The sequence below is a fragment of the Canis lupus genome, chromosome 36 (genome assembly GCF_003254725.2).
Source record: "Canis lupus dingo isolate Sandy chromosome 36, ASM325472v2, whole genome shotgun sequence".
Classification (NCBI taxonomy): Eukaryota; Metazoa; Chordata; class Mammalia; order Carnivora; family Canidae; genus Canis; species Canis lupus.
In genome coordinates this window covers 5,038,491-5,057,604 of record NC_064278.1, presented here as the reverse complement: position 1 = coordinate 5,057,604, position 19,114 = coordinate 5,038,491, and the positions used below count along the sequence as shown (strand labels likewise).

The 19,114-nt window shown below is 40.7% G+C and overlaps 1 protein-coding gene across 8 annotated transcripts in view; it reads right to left on the bottom strand.

The window, feature by feature from the left end:
- The window catches only part of TANC1 (tetratricopeptide repeat, ankyrin repeat and coiled-coil containing 1), a 226,744-nt gene that overhangs the window by 120,064 nt on the left and 87,566 nt on the right, over window positions 1-19,114 (bottom strand). For 7 of the 8 annotated variants that reach the window (XM_049106146.1, XM_049106148.1, XM_049106150.1 and 4 more), the window contains exon 4: window positions 2,554-2,754. In XM_049106146.1, the coding sequence (XP_048962103.1) occupies window positions 2,554-2,754 (201 nt within the window). Of the gene's footprint in view, window positions 1-2,553; window positions 2,755-17,855; window positions 17,937-19,114 lie in introns of all 8 variants that reach the window. The other variant, XM_049106149.1, reaches the window with a different exon arrangement.

Here is a 19,114-nt window from a genome sequence, read left to right as displayed (position 1 = left end):
TTCAGAGCTGGGTCTGAGAGATGACAAGATCTGGTGTAAGGGGAGTGCAGGGGAAGGCTCAGCACCTCGAGGCACAGCACCACACCTTATTTACCGTTATCATTAGTAACAACAGTGTGAGGTTTTTAAATAGATGGCTATTTTTAAATCCAATGCACGTTCACAACCATATGCCAACCAATTTTACAGGCAGGTAGAACAGTAGGTCTCTGGAAACTTTTCTAACAATATGGCTTAAACAGAAACCTGTGTGCGTTAGACACTGGAAAAACATTGTTTATTGTCTGATGTATTCTGAGTCACTGCCATTTTTAAGCAAGCATCTCTGCCCTTAGCTTTCCTTTTGAATTAAAATTGCCAAGATAATGAAGCCAAATCACCACTGTGAGACATTAATTTGCTGCACAAATTTGGGCAATGCACAAGCCTGGCTCTGCTGAGTGTATTTCATTTGGACCCAAAGCATCAAATATGGAGAATATTCTCTTCAGTCCATTAAGAGGTTGAATGTTGCACCCCTGCTCCCTTCTATTCATAAGGCCTTGTAAAGAATTTAACAGAACTAAATTTTATTCCTATGGAGAAAAACTATAGAATATTTTCTCAAAACTAAAAATATCAAATTTGGTCAGGACACAGGAAACCAGGCCTCATCATGGATTTCTGAACAGTAAGAGCCTGTGGCCTCAAGACCTTCCCGGATAGCAATACTTCCCATGCCATTCATTGCTATCTAACATCCCACGAAAACCCCACAAAATAAACCCACTGTAACTATGAGGTGATGGATGTGTTAATTAACCTTACTGTCATCATTTTGCAATTTATACATGCATATAAAAAAATCACTATGCTGTACACCTTAAACTTACATGATGTAACACATCAAGTGTATCTCAACAGAGCTGGAAAAATCAAATTTTAAAAAATTTAAAAAAAGATTCAAGTCCCACTAAAACAAACTTCCACTAATAATAAAATTCTATCTGAAATGCATATTCCCTAGACTCTTAGGTATTCACCAGGCCTAAGGCCCAAGCAGCATCAATTCATTTGCAGCAGCACAGGCTTTAGGAAGAAAAATTCTACCAAAGGTCATATCTCTGCACTTAGCCTTGCATTACCCTCAACCGCCCTTAAGAATCCAGACAGGTTCAGAATTCTATTATCTGTTTTATATAGATGAGGTATACTCAAAGAAGACATCGTGCCTAGCCGTGCCCATCAGACACAAAGGTGCAAATACACTGATTCAAGGAAAAAGGACAAATGACATGGCTGATAAAGGAAAAAGTAAAATGCTATACACAATCTGTAATTAGAAGAGTAATTCTAGTGGGCTAACCATCAAGAAAGGCAGTGTGGGAACCATGATTTGAAAGAAGGGAAGAAATCCAACAAAGAGATATAGGGGTAGGGAAATGCAAAGAGAAGGAAGGACATTCCAGGAATTTCCCCAAATACTGATAAACAGGTCAAATTCCTTGGCACAGGAAATTGCTTCATACCAAAAAGGTTTCCAAGTTCCAGCTAATGACTGGATTGTAAACAATGTTGTCCAAAATAAGAAAGCTCTAGAACAATAAAAGGTTTTGGACACTCACCAATTCATAGCACCATTTCTAATATTCAAAGCCTCAAGATCTGCCGTCTTAATTTTGACACCACATGAACTGCAGATGTCCACTAAATGATTCAGAAATAATGCCTGTCATATCCCAAGTAATACAAGTACTTACGAAACCAGAAAAACAGATACCAATTCTATAACCCCAAAGCACATTTTGGACCAATTCTGAACTCATTTCTGTATAAATGAGAAGAATCCTTACACTTACTATCAATAAAGGCCCCCAAACTCTCCTGCCCTCAGTAAACAAATGCTCAGCAAAGCTAAAAGAGCAAAGTCTTATGATTGCAGGTATCAGCGTTTTGGAAAGGCTTTCTTCACATCTGAATCATAACTGCTCAAGTTAAGTAACATTTGTGTTTTCACTGGTAATGTTAAGTACAAAAACTTGGTAATGATGAGGGAAGCCAAACTACTTTAAACAAATAATCCATAAGACCTGCCCCCCACGCCTTTACAAGTGTGAATTTTCACAAATTTTATAGTTCAAATGCTGGGTGATGTAATCAAAGAAAGTATATTGGTATATATAACACTTGGCAATAATAAATGGACTGCTGTCAGATTACCTTTGCCAAAATACAAAACTTAAACACACCACAATGAGTTTAGATTATGGCATTTCCTAATTTATGACCAAGAAAACCAGACCAATGATTAACATTAATACTGATAACAAGATCTTGTATCTTTGTAAAAGTCTAGCCTGAGCAATCAAAATATTTTGTATACAGGTTGAGCTAAAGAGAGAAGTCTATTCAAATCATAACTTTCTGTTTTAAAGATCTTCTTCCAGAAATCACTGTGACAAAGAAAAATACCTCCCAGAAAATTTCTTATAAGCACTGGTTTTGCTTACTTTCAATACATGCATTACAGATATAACCAAAATAGCTAGTTTGGGTGTTTTGTTGCTTATTTACCTGGAGATTTTTTATTTGATCTTGATTGCACTGAATGAGACTGTCGAGGCAGCAGAGGTGATGAAGGCAAAGACATGGAGACCCCTTTGGCCAAGCTCACCCTGTAGGTGTCCTCTGCTACAGGAAGGCTACTCACAGAAAAGTCGCCACCATGGCCAGAGGGTAGGACTTGAGGGGAAGTCTCTGGACCAAAGTCACCTCCTGGAATGAAGAGAGAAAATCTTAACTTAGATCATCCATTACAGGTAGATTAATTCCTAAGAACTACATCCTTAGAATAGAATTCCCATATATCTTATGTGCATGTTGTTTTTTAAGTTTTTTTTTTTTTTCTTTACCACTTGTGACTTTTTACAGTGTGAGAGAAAATTCAAGTTTAACCACTCAAGTATCAGTGAACTCATACCCCTTTCTGGACCCTATCAACTGGCCCAGTTTCCCTCCTACCAATGGGTCCAGAAAGCCACCAATCTGAGATTTTTTTTTTTTTTTTTTTTAAGATTCATTAATTTATTTGAGAGAGAGAACAGGAGCAGAGGTGCGGGGGGGGTGAGGGGTGGGTAGTGGTGAGGGAGAGAGAATCCTCAAGTGGACTCCCTGCTGAGCATGGAGCCCAATGCAGGGCTCAACCTCAGGACCCTAAGATTATGAAGTGAACTGAAATCAAGAGTCAGACATTTAAACCAACAGAGCCACGCAGGTGCCCCCTGAGATTAGATTAAAACCAAGTATGAATGATCCATAAGAATCTATGATTTCAGCTCAAGTAAAGGAGAGGGGTCTTACATAGGGATCATAGAACAGATTCAAATACCAAAGTTCTTTCCAGAACTCCCTGGCTGCCCACCACTTCTCTCCAGTAAGAGAACCCAAGGAAGGGTAACACTACTTCAACATTCCCCCCTAGCACCATATATCTCTTCTCTCATCAGCTCCACTCCACATGGCAGAGGGTCCACCTTCCTACAACTCAACCAGCTCAACCCATAGTCATGGGACTGGAAACATGACTCACTGATGAAGCTGGTTCTCCTTGGTATTCAGCCCCTAAATGAACTTAAGGACAAACAAGCTTACTATCATGAAATTAGATATTCTAGGGTAAGCAGATCCAATGACAAAATACAGAGGACGCAATTACAGTATAGAGAGTACAAAGAAAGGGCGTATGTTGGCTAAAATCAGTTCTGAAAAAGATACAGCTGGTTCTCAAGCATTCAGATAATAAACTGTCCTCTATTACTCCTTCCCCACCCATCACTTCCTCCCCTCCAGGGTGTACTAAGAAGCAACTGAGGATGGGTGAGAAGGGAGGGTAAGTCATTACCCTTTTTTTTTTTCCCCCATTACCCTGACTATTAAAACCTCTACATGCTCTAATATATAGACAGCAGAACTGGAAAGATATAGAAAGTTTTCCATAAGCAAACTAGTCTCTCTGATAAGTTAACACCCAATTGGTCCTTACCAAGCCTTCCTGACTCTGAAACATCAAGGCTTGGATTTGAGTCAGAAGCTTAATTTTTATAGATCTTTGTGTGTAAGACTCAAAAGGGATGTGACCCAAACCATCAAGTTCAAAGCACATCGCTGTGCTTGTTTTTCATGTTAGGAGGCATGGTGAAAAAGGTAGTCACTCCCTGCACAGACTGGGGTAAGGGTGCAAGGTTAAAACAGGTAGACAGGCTCATGCTTGACTTTCAAAGGCAACTCAAAACCAGCAAAGCTGTGAATGGAAAAGCTGTGGGTCCCACAATGAATAAGTTGGCAACATTAGAAAGGTCATTTGAGTCTCCCCAGGGCCAGCTATACTTGAAGGGATTTTAACAGACTTGGGAAAATAAAGATTTATCAGTAAATGTCCAAGTTATTGGTATTTGAAGAAAAACACAAAATTATCAGGAAACTCTCACTAGAACTTCCAAAACAAAAACATTCACACAAGCATTCTGTCCCTGAGGGAAGGAAGCAGGAATTCTTAGATCCTAGGATCTATGTGAACAGCAACATCACCCACTCTGGTCCTCCTATGACCCTCGCTGCTCACCCTACTTCCTGATCGTCACTGTAGGATCCCATCACCACCAATTCCCAAGACTCAGGAGCTACTCTTCCACCACTGGAGATAAGCCAGAAATCTTTTTGAAACCACCTCCGTGAGGTCTTGAACCAGGACATCAAGTTTCCCAGCTGCCTCTCCTTTGACTATCTGTCAAAAGAAGGAACCCAAAGGCAGAGCTAGGGGTACACCATAATGCCAACGCCTGCTGGGGCTGAGTATCCTCCATATATTGAGGAGACTTGAAGTAGAGGGAAGGAGAGCAGTTTTCTCTAGTCCAGTATCTGGCACACAACCAGTCCCCCATTGCCACATTGGGCTCATCTGGGGGATGCAAGCAGGTGCTATGCCTATAAGAATGGTGGCTGGTCACCTAATTCCTGGATATTTGGCAAGGAATTTTAGGAGACAGAAGAACCTGGGAGTTGCTGAGGCCATAGCCCCAAGGGGAACACAAATTGGAAGTGGGGGAGGGCTGAAGAGGTTGTCCATGTGGTTTGCAAAGAGCTATACTGCCCTTATGCCATCGAAATCACAAACCTGGTAGTCAAAACGCTGATAGATAGGAGCAGGGCTGTGACTAGGTAGGGTCTTCTCTACTCATACGCCAGTATTTCTTACCTGTACAAAAAAACCCAAACCAGACTTCGAGCCCCTTAATTTGGATGGGGACACACAAAATTAGGGAGAAATGCCTCTACTGTGACAACACCAGAAAAAAAAAAAAAAAAGAGTAAAGCTCATTACTGAGAAAGGGTTTATTTTCTTATTTCTTAAATCCTTAGTATTCTCTAATGCGACATAAACAAAAAAACTGGGGAGTGAAGGGTAAAAAATAAAAAAATTAAAGAGTTTCCTAATTATAAATTCTGCCCATAAACTTTGTTTATATCATGCAAAGCAAATATTTTCATTAACTCCAAGTATGGTGAGTTTCCAAAGCAGGCTGTAACCATGAGGACCTTCAGAACAGCTGCACTCTGATTTGATGTGGTCTGCAATAAAATGAGACTTGGAGATGGGACTCAGGAAGGAAAGGTTTCCATTTCAAGTTTACTTTGACATCTCATCATCATGTCCATCCAAACATGCTGTCCCATTAGTTTGTTTTAAAGACACAGTTGCAGGTGTCTAACCTCCAGCTCCCTTTTATTAAAAAGGCACAAAGCAGGGAGAGAAGTTTTATATATGAAACAAGTGGGGTGATCCAGCAGCCTAGAAGCTGCAGGCAGCATTCTGGAGCCTGGTACTTTAACTCCATGAGAGCAAAGGGGTTCAGGTCAAAGTAAACCCAAGAGCATCACAAGGACACAGGCAATGTCAGTGAAAGAAAGTGAAAATCTCTTAGGGGCCACCACGAGAATCATACAATATTGGTTCTGGGCAACAGGACATCAGAAATTCTCTGGCTGATTTAACATTCCTCAGCAGATGCTTAAAGAGGTTTCTAGAGGAATTAAAACCTTTTTCACTGAAATAACCAGCACTGTGGGCACATTTCCCTTTAGCTCCGAATAGTTGGTGTTCTTTGAACTGTGACCTATTTTATTCCTACCTCAATTAAATGATGAGACACGCTTCAATCACCCTATCCATTGCTGTAGCAGAAATGCCAGCCCAGGTAGGATGAGGTATCCTCTCCAGAGCAGGAAAACCATGTTATCAACCACCAGCGATCTGCCAGGCCGCCTCCTGTTCCACTGGCAGGTGCTTCCCATGGAACGTTTATATACCACAGACATGCACATCCACCCCAACATGCTTTTAATCTCAGAGAACGTCGAGTCCAATCAAATTGTTTCAGAGATAAGAAGCTGGGACATGGAGGTGAACAATGAGGAGCAGAAGCCACACACCTAGAACGACCTCCTCTCCCAATTCCCACAACTGGCCAGCTCCCTGCCCCATACATTTAAGAACTTTATTTTGAAAAAAAAAAAAAAAAAAAAAAATGGAGGTCCCCCAAACAGACACGTTTTTAAGTTAGGAGATCTATAAAGGGTCAGCACGTTTTTGCTTTTAAGGTTTAGGCTTTGCCTGTCACACACAGCCTCCATCATAAACCCTCCCCGCCCCTAACACACACACTTTTCTTATTTTAAAATCACCACTTCTTTGATTTCCAAAAATGAAAGACCATAAAGGGAATAGGGGCATAAGGTTCTTCCTCTTTGTAATAAATATAACTAAATACATACATATGCTACATACATACAACACAAAAGAACTATAAATCCAAGTCATAGTTTACAAAGATAATGGAGTTATCAAAGGAGATAAAGCCATCCAATCACGCATTTTAAATTGGCAGAAATGGCTTTTGATAATGGTTTTTTTATTTTTATTTTATTTTATTTTTTTTTTTTTACGTTTTTATTTATTTATGATAGTCACAGAGAGAGAGAGAGAGAGGCAGAGACAGAGGCAGAGGGAGAAGCAGGCTCCATGCACCGGGAGCCTGACGTGGGATTCAATCCCGGATCTCCAGGATCACGCCCTGGGCCAAAGGCAGGCGCCAAACCGCTGCGCCACCCAGGGATCCCTGGTTTTTTTATTTTAAAAATGTTTTCCACTGTTACAGACTGTAAAAAGGGATTTAAGTTCATAATGGAAGAAAATGCAAATCTGGGAGATGATGAATGTTTAAAGGTGTCTATGCGGAATGGCAATGTTCAACATTACAGATTCAAGTATATGGAGTGCAGGATTAGAGAAGGCTTTAAAAAAAAAAAAAAAAAAAAAACCCACGAGGGCAAAGAAGCCAGGGAGATGAAAGCAAAATCGCATTTCAGAAAGAACAGACTTGAGAAAAGGAAGGGAGAGCTTAGACATCCAGGTAAATAGATCTACAGATGCAGGAAATAAGATTTCCATTTATTGCACCACTGAAGTGACTAGGTGGAGAGGGGAGGGGGATGGGAGCTCAGAATAGAAAGAAAAGATGTTCTGTTTATCCAGTTCCAGAAAACGGGGCTTGTGCAATACATTTAACTAGGGCATTAAATGTGCTAGGGCATCTTTTGTGCAGTCCCTGCCTGGGAACATATTAATGTTTCTTAAACATATTTTCCATCATAAGGTTTTATAACCACATAACTCATATATATTTACAAAAACCTAGAAAATTGGAAAAGATTTCCTCCCACAAGATCCAAATATCATTTTGGGAGCCTTTGGAAGGCTCTCTCCACAACTGAGAGCACTTTAAACTGTTTTATATCTTACAGGGTCTCCCCAAATAACCAGCCAGAGCTACTGATTGTTAACGTACATTTCAAAAAGAGAGTTATAAGATAAATGTATCCAAGAAAGCAATTTTCCAGAACATTATTCAGAGTCATGACTAACACTCAATACTGCCAAGAGGCAACAAAGCAGCTCATTCCCACCCCACGCCACCCCCCAGTAAAGAAAAACCTGGTCAACAGGACAAGTTTATCCTTTTGTCTTCAAAAATCCACCAAGGGGATTCTAAATGGAGATCAGTAAATGCGATCCTCAGTTTTTATTCTCAATACTCAGTAGTTATAGAACCAAATGTACCTTACCCTGACACAGGCCATGAGGAAAGAGACTGGCATTTCCTCTCTTATTGTCAAAATTCTCCTTTAAGGCAGATCACCAGGCAAGAGTTTCTAAGCTTAAAAAAAAACACAAGATCTCCAAAAAATTCCCACCCCGAGCCCTATTACAACACAATAAATGCTTTCCTTGGCATACTATGTGTTAGGACAGGGTTCAAGGCACTTTATACTCATTATCTCATATCCTCACAAAGACCTTGTGAAGTGGGTGTTGTTTTTATGCTCCTCTGCCAATAAGACCCACCATATGGAAAGCAGGGGGTATCTCGCATGCGGACACTGGCCAGTGGCAAGAGTGGAGTCTGAACCCAGACCGTCCAATCCAGAATCCCTTCTGCCACCCTGAAAAAAGCCTACTGAGCTATGCCTTTCAACATTACATCATTCTGAATAGTTAATAAGGAATGCCAAAAATAGTATATATAGGTCTATATGCAGCACCAGGCCACCGTGAGAAGAAACCTGTTCCCTCATCTATTTTCACTTTTCGTGCTGGCTGGTTAATTAGCTCCACAGCACTCCTGGATCCTTCCATTTGGGAGGCACCCAGGCCCAGATCATTAATTTTCTTTCCGTCAGCCACACCTTATGCTGTCACCATACAAGCGAAGTGGATGGGAGATAGAGGTTTAGTCATCAAGCACCTTAAATAGTTTCCTTTCATCTTCTTCTGTGCGGTAAACCCAATTAAACTCTTGCAGCCTTTGGGCCTGCTCTCTGTGCCCAGGGCGGATGCACAGAGTGCCAGTCACACCCCGTTGAACCAAGAATCTGGACCAGCCCAGAGAAAGAAGAAAGTAGCGGGCCACTTGTGGTCAAAGCAACCCAGGAGGGTTCATCTTCAATCTTCAGTCTGCATGGGATCCATTATTCTAGTTGCCTTGTCAGGTATAGTTGGCAGGCCCGTGGAACACACCCCACTCATTCTGCAGATTTGCTAGGCCTGCCGCTCCCGCGCACAACTGACGCTGCGATTCCCAATCCCTGCACACAGGGAAGCCAGCGCCCTGCCCAGGGAGGCAGTCAGAGCTGCTCTGGGGTATGGCTCAGGCACTGGTGGCTCTCCCCCACGCGCTTCTCAGGTGCAGCCTGAGACTGAGAACCACCAAGGCAGGAAGGTGGTCGAATGTGTATGCTCCCGTTCCAAGACAGAGGTGGGAGAGATGAAAAGAAAAGAAACTGGAGGGAATACTCAATCACACAGATGATTAGGATGCGGTATACATTCCTTGAGTATGTGTCTATATATACCTCCATGTGCCTGTCTGTATACATACATATATATACACTGTATACTCATATAATATAAACAAACATACACAATTGTACACGTGCAGAGGCTTTCTAGGAGGACACACAGGAACCAGGCCCAGTGGTTGCTGCCTCTGGAAAAGGAACGGAGCACGGATGGGAGGTATACACTTTAACATGGTTTACATTTTATGTGCATGTTTCCTGTAAATATTTTAAATTTGTATTCCCTAGGACTGAACCACCTATAGATACCAAGATCTAAAAGGGCCACCCACCATGGCCTGACTTGGCAAATGGATAAAATGAAGATCTATTCCACAAAGACTGCTAGACGTTATGGTGTGTGGGGCTGACTGCTAGGAGGTGAGTTTATTTTCCATTGGCTGAAGAGGACACAGTTCAGGACCCTATTCTGAAGGAGGTCAGATTCTCAGTTCATCGAGCACACTTGCTCCCATCGATAGGCTTTGTGTAGGTACATGTTTCATTCCTTCTCTGCCCACCCTGCACTCTGGCTCTCTTCCAAGTCCAGGGCATCTCTGTTGCTGGCGGTGGGGTGTGGCTGTGTATACCTGTGGTTGTAGCACACACAGGATAATCCAGAGTTTGCCAGGGAGAGGGCAGGAAGAGGAAAGATAGGCTAGAGGAGTGAAGAGGGTGGCGGGGGAGCAGAGGCTGAAAGGGCTAGGAATGAGGCACGACAGGACCAAGGAATACAGAGGTGCAAGGGAGAGGGGGGGCAGCCAGGAGTGCCAAGGGTGGGGTGGTGGGAGGCTAAAGGTGATAGAAGCATGAATTCCCGTTTCCTTTAAAACTGCTAGCAAACGTCTCCCAAAACCCCAGTAAGTTGGTTGTAACTTCAAAGTAAAAGACAAACTCATAAATGCAAAAAGCATATGGAAAGATAAGGGAGTGCTAGAAAAGGAAAGAATTCCCAATAATGTTAAGGATAACGATAGGGCAGCTTTGTCGTCATTGCAACAGCTGAGGACCTAAGCACGCAGAGCCCACTGGGTCAAGGAGCTATCAGGGCCCTTACCCCGGTGCCCACTCCTGTCTTCGCCCCATGCCAACTGGCAGGAACCAAGAGATCCATGTAGGGAAAACAGAGCTGACAAGACCTTTCCTCTTCGATGAAAAGCCTCCCCTCCCCCACAAACACCCCCCAAAAAAATAAATGGTGTGAGAATGAGGAAACCTAGAACTTCTGAGAGAGAGGAAAGGGAATATCTTCCTGAAGACTCAAAAGAAAAAAAGGAAAAAAAAATCAGTGAACTGCATAGCACCCTTGATAGGACAGGATAACACGGCCTCTATATCCTTCATATGCCGTGTTTCTTATTTTCTCTATACACTGGACTCAGATTAAAAATAAGGGAAGAAAGTAAGGAATTTAACAAGCAGGAGCCGGATTATGATCCACATTTCAGGCATAAAGAGTAGAATTAACCCTAGTAGAAAATCCACTCGGTGATAAGAGAACAAGCTTGAGGAAGTCTCCACAGGCACAGAGAGGGATAAAACTTTAATGATGTGAGAAAAGATTATAGATACGAAAAACAAAAGATGTTTTTTCTGGGAAGAAACAAGGACATGATAATTTTAAAAACTAAAAACAAATCATTTTTTTTTTAAGTAATGCATTTCAATTAAAAAGGACCCACCATACCATGTCCTAGGCTGTGTCCCTAAAGGGAACACACCTTGATTCATCCTGGAAAAACTAAATTGGTAGCTTTTTAAAAGATTGTTTTTATTTATTTAAGAGAGAGAGAGCAAGAGAGAGAGAGCGCACAAATAGGAGGAGGAGCAGAGGGAAAGGAAGAAGCAGACTCCCTGAGCAGGGGACCCCCCCCCCCATGTGGGGCTCAATCCCAGGACTGTGGGATCAGGACCTGAGCCAAAGGCAGATACTTAACTGACTGAGCCACCCAGGCACCCCGAGAATTTTTTCTTACCATAAACATCCAGGTAAGTATATATTAACAAAAAGAAAAAAGAAAAAATTTTTTTAACTTAAAGGGCTACAAAACCTCAAAAACTTTCAAAGGAACCAGAATTCAACTGCCCTGAGACTATTTATCTTAGGTCCTCAGGCTGCTGTTAACAGCATAGCACAAACGGGGTAGCTTAAACAGAAATTTATTCTATCCCGTATCTGGAGCCTTTAGGTCCACAATTAAGGTGTCCGGCAGGACCAGGCTCTCTCTGAAGGCTCCAAGGGAGAATCTAGTCCATGCCTTTCTTGGTTTCCGGTGTTGCCTGTTATCTTTCGCTGATAGACACATCAATCTCTGCCTCTGTCATCACGTGGCATCCTGTGTCTGTGCTTTTCTTCTAAATGCATAAATTAGGGTCCACACTAATCCAGTATGACCTCGCTTTACCTCAATTACATCGATGAAGACCCTACTTCCAAAGGTCACCTTCACAGGTATCGAGAGTTAGAACTTCAACACCTTTGGGCAGGACACAATTCAACCCACAACACTTCTTTCCAGTAACCAAAAACCAGAAGTCAAAAGCAACATCTACGAAACTGGAGGGGAGGGAGTGCAAGACCAAACCTTATAAAACCACACCAAGTTTTCTATTAAACACAATATCGACCAAAAAACATTCTCAGATATTCAAAGGCTTAGAAAATGCACAGCCCATTTCTTCTTCTTAGGGAAAATAAAAATAAGTGACTTAAGAACCAAAATTAACTATTCAACATTGAAGATACTATCATTAAGGGAAAAAAAGGGGGGAGGGGCTATAAACTATTGCCCAAGCCCAACCTTCAAACACTTCACTCAACCATCCCTCTTCTGCTTCTACTCCCTTCTCATTCAGGAAATGTGATTTTTGAACCATATCCTTCACTCCATAGTACAGAAATAATCTCTTACCTTATCTAGCAACCTCTTAAGACAATAGTGCCCTGTGCCAAAACTTACAAACAATGGCTAACATTTTTTGCATGGCTGTGACACTGGGTAGAAAAAGCTCTCTCACACCGCCCCCCCGCCTCCACTGTCTCCTAAACAAGCAGAACACGGGACACCACAACAACCGTCTTCATGGCCAAAGAACTGAAATCATGAAAAAGAAAAATTTGAGTCTACCATATGATCAACATTTTAAAAAACATATGGGAAAAACATTCAAACCAGTATATACAATTTTTGTATATGCTATATGATGACAATAGGAAAATAATATGCACAACCAAAAGCTAGGAGGAGGTTTGAGAAAATGTTGATGGTTATTCTTAAGGGGGCAGAAGTAGCAACAGTTGTTCCCTTTTACATTTTTGGTTTGACATATGTTCTAACGTTTTTATAATGAGATTATTTTATACAGAAACATATTTTATTTTCCATTAAACATTTCTTTGAAACATGAATTTGAACCCATCTCTTTCCATCTCGGGGAGGTTTCCCAGGAAACCCCTGCTGGACACCTGTTAAGTTGTTGCTCTCAAGAAGCCCCTTCCCCAGGAAGGAGGGCTCACTTTTCCTTTATCTAGGCACCTCCAACTACGCCTACTCATCCACCTGGATCAGACTTGCCCTTGTAGCTCACACTGTCCATGGTCATCTTTTTCCCCAGGTCTTACAGACATTGAATGGTCTCTTATTGATTGCTCTCACAGTGAAGGCCTGGACTGACTTCTCCCTACACTCACTATGTGGCTCAAGATGCAGTTCCTTACTCTACATACTTCAAAGGAACCACACTGCCCCAGCTCTGTCTACACTCTGACTTCTCTGCATACAACTTCCCATCTCCAACCAATCAATCCTTCTCTTAATATTAAACCTTCTCAAAAACGACACCCTGAATGTAACTTCGTATAACATAGAAAACTTTTTCTGCAGATCTTGGGGATGATGTGAAGAATGATGAGGGTAGGACCACCACACTGCACGTCTCACATCTAGGTGAATGGCGCCCTCCACCTGCAAGGAGGCAGCCCTGTGGACTGCAACCACCCACTGAATATCCAACTCCTAAAGCCATTCTCCACCTCAATTACACACTTAGCCTCGCTATGACTGCTGGAGCTCACTCACCCTTGAATTTCACATTATAGCAAGCACTCAAGCAACACATCGGGATTTATATAGAATTCTCTAACTATATATGTATGCTTATCAAATGTATCTGTCCTCATCATAATGATGGTGATTAAGTTAGCAGTAAAAGCCGTACTTTCTGTACTAGACACTGTACTAAGCATGTCACATACATTAGTTTATTTATTCACCCTATTCCATTTGCGGTCACTGTCCCTGGGCTATGGTTGAGAGAACTAATGTTTATGCAGGCTACTAAGTAAGCTGCCTAAGACCCCACAGCCTGCAAGTGGTAGGTCTGGATTTGAACCCAGGTAGCCTGACCCGCTGTCATTAGTCTTCATCATGGCTTTACACTAGCCTGCCTCCGTACACTGTGGATTCTCTAACCAAGGTGCGTACCAAGCACTGAACACTGTTTAGTGCTTAAGAAATTCTGACTGTCATCCACAGATAATTTAGCAAGTCATGTTTCCCTGAATGATAATCATAGGGAACATTCTGTCATATTGGACACGATGACATTTTGGGGGTGGAAAAATACGTGGAGGGAAAAAGACTTTTAGAACAATACCATAACCAGCACACCACCCCCTCACTAACTACTCAAATCCAAACTCTGGCAGTCCTATCAGCAATTCTGCTGCCAACAGGCCTCATTACAAGAGAAAGGAAGGATAAGAGGGAGCTGCTACCATTTATCTTATTTCAATTCCTTACAAGGAAAATGGGAACTATAAACATTTGGGGGAAAATACCTCCAAGTTTCTAGGCAGCACTGAAAGTTTCTTTCCCCACAAAAACATGTTAAAAATGCTATATAGCCAATTCAGCACACATTCTAGAAAAAAGCAGACTAAGTCAATTGTGTACATGTGGCTGTTTAACAAGATCCTTTTCAGGCCTCTATGGAGGGGGAGGGGTACAGGGAGTGGAGAGAGAGAATGAGAAGACTACATTTTCTGCATCCGTTATTTTATGTGCTATATTCCTGCTACACCAGCATCGCCAATGGCGGGGGTGGGGGGTGGGGGAAGCATCGCTCAGTTTTGAAAACAGCAGTCTCAATGACATGTCTAGTACAATATCTTAGCAACAATGTCAATATTGTCTCACCACAGCTAACCATATTAGCATTCCACTCTAATCATGATTTCTCAAATATAAAATGGAATGCAAGTTACTCCATTCATTCTCTGAGCATCGCTTTGAGAAATACAGCCCTCTAACAATTCCTATAAAGTTGTGCATAAATTAAACATCAAAATCATATTCAATAGCTATTAGTTCTCATGTATCTAACTTGGAAGCAAAAGAATATGCAAATATTGATGAGAAATCGACATAAACACAAGAACCAAATAAAATATACTGACAAATTACTTTGATGAAATCCTGTCCCTGCTTATTTCTGGAATGGAACCCTTGTCACTCATCTCGTTGTAGAGCTGTATTTCAAATTCACCTTTAGAGGGCTGCCAACAACAGGGTTGACTAGATACTAAGGGAGCTCCCTCTCCCAAGAGTTTTCAAAGTCACATACATGTACTTCTGCTACAGCTGGCTGGAGCTGGCCCTGCATAGTCTTAGGAACAAACAGCATCCCGGTGGCTCTCAAACCTAGCTAACCATTCAAAAATCATTACAAACACAGATGCTTGGGCCCTACCACTGGGAATTTGACTCACAAATGCTTCCAGGGAAGCAGCCAGGTTTAGGAATCAATGCACTACTAAACAACTACCCTAGAGCCCACTTTTTTTTTTTTTTTTTTCTAGAGCCCATTCTTATAAAGACAAAGTGAATACCAAATCACACAGGCACCACAACTTTGAGTGCACTCACATCTTCTCTTGGCAGATCCTTGTGTTAGGGGCTTAAATTCTTTCTCCCTTCCCTATCCTGGCCAGCACATGCCATCCCAGACTATTTACAGCAACTGCCCCCACAGTACTCTGCTAAAGCCAGACCATCACCACAGCTCTCCTCCATCTGCACCAGATAAAATGGCCAGGACTATGTCTGCCACAAAGGCAAGGAAACAAAAATATCCAAGACGCTGCCATTCACTAAAGGCTAAAGGGGTCAAGGAGTCGGGGGGAAAAGTGAGTCAAAATGACACAAGTCTACTAAGAGCAAACATAAAATGCTTATTATGGTCCAGGCACTTTCTAAGCCCTGTAACTCACTGAATCATCAGGAAAACCAACAACCCTAGGAAAGAGCTATTGTTATTATCCCTATTCTTCCAAAAATGGAACGAACTTATACAACCTGGCTACTATACTACAGAGGACACTGGCTTTGGAGACAAACAAAATGGGTTCAAATCTGTGCAGTTACTAGGTGGCAGAGCAAAATCTTAAACTAGTTCTTTAATCTCTACCAATAAGCTATTGATTATGTGGGATAACCACTTATAAACATTTAGCATACTGATACATAATAAATATTCAAAGAGCAACTTTTGTCAGCATTGCCCTATTTTCTCCCAGAGAATTCACTTCTTAGTTTCTCTATTATTTATGAAGAAGTAAAATAGAGATCTCACCCTCCCTCACAACATTTGGGTATCAAAAACTCTCGATATAAATTTAAACATTTATAGGTGTATTTTATTTCCCCACTTTGCAGGAATTTCCCCAAACCAAGAATACCATGTGGTAAAAATGAAACAAACTCCCCAGATCATCAATATTATCAGGCCTGAAGTTAAAAAAAAAAAAAATTTCATTTCATTTGACCTTTATAATTACTATATGACAGATTATTACCTTCATTTTATAGGCAAGAAAACAGAAGTTCAGAAAAATGAAACACTCGTTCAAAAAGAGCCAGTAGCTACAGTAAACTGGAACTCCAAGTTTCCTGAAGCAAGCCAGCAGAGTGCTCATTCATCTTTGAGATGCTGCTTCCACGAATCAGAAGGGATTTGAAATACTGTTTGGGGAGTGAAACAGCCATGGAAACCATTTAATGGACAGAGGAGCGGGCGGGGGAAAGCTCCAGAATCTCTAATCTTCATAATCTTAGAGCTAAGGATGTAGCTTTAAGAGGTTTAATCAGATTAGCAGCATCAAAACTCTCATACAAAGCAGGAAAAGAAAGAGCGCTGACCTCCCAGAAATAACGATGTGTAACCTCTCAGCTTTCAACACTGAACTTGCAGAATTAAAACAAAATCCTTCACTTAATCCTACCAAAAATGAAGGATGAAATATACATGAATCTTTTTAGTTTTTTTAATTCAAAATTAAACCTGACATGTATGGCTTGCTTAGAACTCTAGTTGGTAAACAATTAATGGTTAACCACTTACCAAAATATTAAAACAGATACTGAACTCAACAACAGGTAAGCATACAGGCAGTTTAGAGAAAAAAATTTAAATCTCTAGGACAAAGACTTATATAACATATACTATGTGCCAAGCATGGATTTAAGCACCTTATACATATTAACTCATTTAATCCTCATAAGTGACCCATGAGGCACAGAAAGTTTAAGTAATTTGCTCATTGTTCACAGAGCTGATAAACTATGGAGCCAGGATGCAAATCCAGGCAGTAGGATTTCAGATAGCCCATAAACATAAAAATGTGTTTGAATTCATTCTGAAGAACTGCATAATTAAAACAAGAAGATACAATTTTTGCCTATCATACTGCAAAGATGAAATAATTTGATTACAGCCCATGTTGGTAAGTGTAAATAGGCATTCTCATAGACTGAAAGTGGAACTGTAAATTTAATACCACCTTTTTGAAGGGCAATTTGACAAAAATCTAGGAAATTATAAATCAACAAACTTGTTAACCAATTATTATTCTTATAAAAGCACAAGCAGAAATGTACAAGGCGACTCAGCCTGTAATTTATTTCGTTATTCCCCTATTGATGGTTGTATCCCTTTTGTCATCATTACAATCGGTATTAGACTGTCTAATGTAATGTTAAGCAACCTTTTAAAAACCTATGTATTAGTGAAAAATTTGTAAAAATTCAATCAACGAATTTACAAATAAAACACTGTAAAGTCTGTGTAAGTTTTCTTAAGGATATGTACATATGCACATATATACACAGAAAATATCTGGAAAGATGAAAGAAGAAACCATTAACATTAATTGTCTTTAAAGAGCAAAAGGAAAGCAGAGAAGAAATAAGGATGTGTCTTTATTCTAATACTTCTGTATAGCTTTCTTTTTAATAATTGTATATTTAGCTATTTACATTTATGGTGTTTAAATGGCTTTACAAAAACAAAATATTTGTAACAGTCTCAAAGACACCAAGCAGAAATGGTCCTTAAGATATAGAAAAAGAAGAGGTACTACTCACAGTTACTGAGTCTAGATAAAGACCATATAAGAAACTCAGAAATAATCCTTTGAGGTTGGGGCAGGGTAGAAATCAAAATTCCTGGAGAGAGAAATTATAGATATAAAAGAAATCTACTATCTTCTATCTCAGAGATAGCTTTTCCTTTATATTTATTCAGTGCTAAAAATAAAAATAATAGAGCTAGCCAGAGACATAGTAAAAACCAAACTAATCTGGAGTCAGAAAATATACTTCAATCTCATGTTTGTTTTAACTAGCTATATAACATTGGGCAGTTGTTCAATGCCTCATTTCCAAATATTCCTCAAAAAATGAAGACACTGGAGCGCCTGGGTGGTTCAGTCGGTTAAACGTCCAACTGCTGGTTTCGGCGCAGGTCCTGATCTCAGGGTCCTGGGATCAGGAGACTCATCAGGCCCCACGCTCAGCCTGCTTCCCCCTCTCCCTCTACCACTCCCCACCCCTCCACCCCCACCCATGCTCCGTCTCTGTCTCTAAGATAAATAAAATCTTGAAGAAAAAAAAATGAAGAAACTGAACTCAATTTCTAAGACTCTTCTGGATCTAAAAACTTTAATTCCATTACTTTACCCTAGTTTGAAAAAGAATCCCTACATCTAACAATCTAAGATTATGAACCATGAATTAAAATTTTATACCTACTAAGGAGATGCTTAACTATCTGGGAACAATCTCTGCCTGCTGGTAGCAACTTGCCAAGAACCAGGCTGTGCATCCAGGTATCAGGAGGTAAGTAGACTTTTTGACTGTGCACAGAGGCAGAATGTTATCAAGTACAGTGGAAAACCTGATGACTAATTCTGAGTTGGTTTTTGCCTTTATTTTGGTTTCTCTATAAATTTCTTAAATAGAAGCCAATCAGATGAGCAAAGTCTCTACCTCAATACACACCTGGAATTTTAAAATACCAGAGACACTTCTACTCATGGAACACAGACAGGTTTCAGTAACTTCAATAAAAATTCCCCTGTGAGTGATTTTATAAGGAAATCCCACTACTACACACCAGGGGCCATACTAGGAAAAGGGAAGAACCAGACTGAAGAGCCTCTCACATTCCCAACAGAAAAAAAACATACAGTTGACTCTTGAACAACACGGGTTTGAACTACACGGATCCATTTAGACTGCAGATCTTTTTCAGTAAATGCAGTATAGTATTGTAAATGTATTTTCTCTTATTTTCTTAACATTTTCTTTAGCTTAATTATTCTTTTGTAAGAATACAGCTTATG